The sequence below is a fragment of the Etheostoma spectabile genome, chromosome 8, assembly GCF_008692095.1.
Source record: "Etheostoma spectabile isolate EspeVRDwgs_2016 chromosome 8, UIUC_Espe_1.0, whole genome shotgun sequence".
Taxonomy (NCBI): Eukaryota; Metazoa; Chordata; class Actinopteri; order Perciformes; family Percidae; genus Etheostoma; species Etheostoma spectabile.
The window spans coordinates 18,968,786-18,972,925 of NC_045740.1; the positions used below are offsets into that span (position 1 = coordinate 18,968,786).

Genomic DNA, 4,140 nt, shown 5'->3' on the forward strand with positions numbered 1-4,140 from the left:
AATGGTTTACAGAGTTTACAGGTGAGTATGTACTATGAATAGATATACAGGCGTCTATTATAATAGACAGAATTTTTACAGATAGATATAATAAGTATAATAAGATATAATAAGTACAACGATTTAAAGGTAGTACAAATAAAGTTTGGTCAGAAGCTATCTGAATTAAAGTGCAGTGGGAAGTACTTGCATATTACAGTTAAAGTACTTCCCCCAGTTGCAACACCCCCACCTGCTCCTGTCAGTCTCCCAGAGACCCCGTCCTCTATTTCAGTCATCTGCACTAAACGGCTGCTGGTGTTTCAGAACAGAGGCCAAGTGGCAGGAGGTTTTACACAGCTGGGATCTCGTTTAACTTCCCTTACCTGATTAACAACCCTTCACATGACAAGAACATGTAAAATCGCCGGCAATGAAGAAAAGATTCATTATTGATTCATGTGTTGATTATTTTCTGGATGATTTGTTTTAAAGGGTTATTTCGGATTCACCAAAGTCGCACAATGACACAAACACACTGTTTTTTGTCAATGGAGTCTGGTGGCTTTGAAGAGAGCATAGACAACGGTAGGGCTGGACTCTCCCAGTCGACTAGTCGATTTATTGGTCGATTCGTTCTGGCTCGACCAAAATTCTGATTGGTCGATTTTTTTGCAGTGTTATTTTATCAAGTGGAAGCATAGACTGTTACAGTCTATGGGTGGAAAGCACTAATTGCTAATGGGGGTGTTTTCAGAGCTACCCTGTTTCACAGGTAACAGTCTGTCTTCAGAACACCCCCCTTGTTTTTTTGGATTAGTTTTAAGAACTTGTTAACATACAGCGCCAGCACGCCACACCATCATGCATGGACTAACCGAAAATGTGAGGGACTCAAAGAGAAGGTTTCAGAGTAAATACAACACAGCGAGGCACTGAGCTTGACCACGGATATGGTTAAATATACCGTATACGTTAAAGTGGACGTGCCTTTTGTGTTTAATAGTAAAAGCTCTAAATTAACAGTGTATTCGTGTCTCAGCCGCGAAGCCGAGCTCCTACGCAAGGACATGCACAGAGCGCTGATGCAGCGCTGTCAGAGCCGACAGACGAGTCTCATTTCAGTTTTTTTCCGCCCCCCCACTCGATTTTTAGTCGATATTTCAGGACTTCAGTCGACCAAGATTTTCTTTGGTTGATTACAGCTCTTGATAACCGTGCCAGTTCCCCATCCCAGGGCGTCTTTACTTTTTTTTTTTTTTTTTTTAAACTTAAAACTATGTGTACTATACTTACTCTATAGATTTTTTGGGGTGGCCTAAACATATTATCTGCTGCCCCCATCCACAGTGTCTATCAAACAACCACACTTCAAAAGATCCAAACTGCCCCATCGCATTGTAAAGAGCGCTCTAAACGCATCATAGCAGTTGAAATGTTTTGTCATCTCACCCAAAGGTGGCCCCCTACACGACCTGTCTGATCAATGGTATTTACTGGGACCGCCACACGCCCCGACTCCTCAGACGACTGGACGCCCAGAAGCTGATGAGACCGCTCCAAACCTCCGCTGCAGAGACGGAAGGATCACCAGCGCTGCCTCACAAGTAAGAGCAGCGCATTCCACCCATCTGTCTCTCCATCCATCCATCCATCCATCCACCCACACATCCACCCATCCATCCATCCACACATCCACACACACATCTATCCATTTACCATCCATCATCTACCATCCATCCACCCATCTGTCCACCATCCATCCATCTATCCACCCACACATCCATCCATCTATCATCCATCCATCTATCTATTCATCTACCCATTCACCTTTCTATCTACCTATCCTTCCATCTACCCACCCACACAACCATCAGTCCACCCATCTACCCATTCACCCATCCACCCCACATCATCCATCCATCCATCTACCCATCCCCATCCATCCCCCCCCCATCCACCCACTCCACCCACACCATCCATCTACCCCACTACCGCAATCCCCCAGCCATCCTCTACCCATCCACCCACTCCATCCATCACATTCCATCTACCCACCACCCACGGGCCATCGCATCCTGGGCCATCTACCGCATGGCGCCAGGTACACCCCCACCCAGCATCTATACCCATCCACCCACCCATCCATCCATCTACCCATCCACCCATCCATCCATCATCCACCTACCTATCTACCCACCAATCCATCATCCATCTACCCATTCATCCATCCACCTACCTATCCATCCATCCACCCTTCATCTTTATCCGCTTATCCGGATGATGGCTAATTTTCCCAGTGTACAATGAGCATTACAGCCTCACAAGGAAAGATATTTGTTTTATTCTGTACATGATGAAAAACACCAGCCCCCTGCTCTGACTTGTCCTCAACCTGTCAGTCAAACGCAGTAAACGGGACATTCACACTCATGGCTGAGCGTCTGTTTAAGTGAATGTGTAGAAGTGCAGCGTAGTAGCTGCTGTATTTCCAGTGGTGTTTCCAGAGCCGTCCATCTGTCTGTCCGTCTGTCTGTCTGTCTGACGTCTCTCCTCCCTCTCCCTCTACAGACTGCTGGCCATCTGCGACATATCTGCCGACACCGGAGGCTCCATAGGCTTCATGAACGATTGCACCACCATCGATAAGCCTTTCTGTATGTACGACGCGGACCAGCACATCGACCACGACAGGTACGGTCATGACATTCGTAAACTGTGTCTTCTCACAGGCGTCACAGGCATCACATGCATGTTCCTGTCACTGAGCCTGTCTGAAGGTCATTATTCTCTCTGCCTGGAGCACATTTCATATCTGTTCATTTAAATCATTGCTGCATAGAATCTGGATCTGTACTGGTTTGGTTTATCGTTTTAATGGTTTGGTCTGATTTTTGTTTTGTTTTTTGTTTTAAACTCCTTCCTAGGTTGAGTTTAAGTTACCACTTTATTTCTAGAATATGTTCTTTTAAATACTTAAATACAGCAAAGATGAGCAAATAATCGTTTAGTTGTCACCTGTTAAATGAATTGCCAACTATTTTGATTATTGATTAATCGGTTGGAGTCATTTTTAATGAAAACTGATTCAAGCTCGTTAAATGTGAATATCTTCTAGTCTCTTCTCTCCTCTGTGACAAATAACTGAACATATTTGAGTTGTGGACAAAACGAGACATTTGAGGAAGTCGTCTGTGGCTTTGGGGAAACACTGATCCACATTTTTCACAATTTTCTGACATTTTTTAGACCATATAACTTGTTAATGAGTCGAGAAAATAATTGTTAGCTGCAGTGTTACAAATATCTTATTGGCAGTTTTATGTAAATTCTAGTGTTGTGACTTAATTTGTTTTTAATTTTGTTTTCCTTTTAGACTGTAATTTATGGTTTTTGCTGCCTGTCATGGCCAGGAGGCTCCATATTTGTGACTAGACACGGCATTGTCATTTTTAAGATTTTGGGGCTATTTTGCTTTCATCACAGATCATCTTTTAGACTAGTGTGAAGAAAACGTACACATTTAGTTGTTAATTTTACTTCACTCTTCTATGTGAGTCTGTTAGAATTAGAAAACATACAGGATGAGCTCTTTTGACTTTGTCTTTAAGTCTAATTTAGAATTAGAAAACAGAAGAAATCTATGATTAAATGCGCTATTTAAAGAAAAAAGAAAACTTGTTTTACTCAAACAAAAATGGCACCAAAACAGCTCATAGTATTGCTTGCAGAGACAAACATTTGATCACCAAAAAATGATTGCTTACAGCTACTTCAACAAAGTTACGTGAGTACTCTTTTTTTAATCATATAAAAGAAGCTGCATGCAAGCTTTTGTTTTTTCTATGGTGGGGATGAAGCAGAATATTCAGCTTTAAAAAAAAAAAAAAACTGTTGGCAAAAATATGCATTGTGTTACAATTATTCAGCTTTTTTATTAAATGTTTTGTCACTTGTCTAAAAGCCACGCCCACCGAAGGGGAAAAGAACTCTCAGCTGTCTCTCATGAAGGTTTCCTCCTCGTCAGTTCCTAGCAAACTACAGAAACATGTCCAATGACTAAGGGTGTGACGAGATCTCGTTTTAATCTCGCGAGATTAAAACGTGACGAGATTTCTCGCCGAGGTGAAAAGTTGTCTCGTGAGGCGATGTGATGTCAGC

General features: G+C 42.5%; 1 protein-coding gene across 5 annotated transcripts in view; it reads left to right on the forward strand.

Annotated features, from left to right (window-relative positions):
• Positions 1-4,140, forward strand: part of aass (aminoadipate-semialdehyde synthase) — a 33,252-nt gene that overhangs the window by 9,889 nt on the left and 19,223 nt on the right. For 3 of the 5 annotated variants that reach the window (XM_032522900.1, XM_032522903.1, XM_032522901.1), the window contains exons 9-11: positions 1,438-1,586; positions 2,551-2,673; positions 3,749-3,766. In XM_032522900.1, coding sequence (XP_032378791.1) covers positions 1,438-1,586; positions 2,551-2,673; positions 3,749-3,766 — 290 coding nt within the window. The remainder of the gene's footprint in view (positions 1-1,437; positions 1,587-2,550; positions 2,674-3,748; positions 3,767-4,140) is intronic. The other 2 variants (XM_032522904.1, XM_032522905.1) reach the window with 1 other exon arrangement.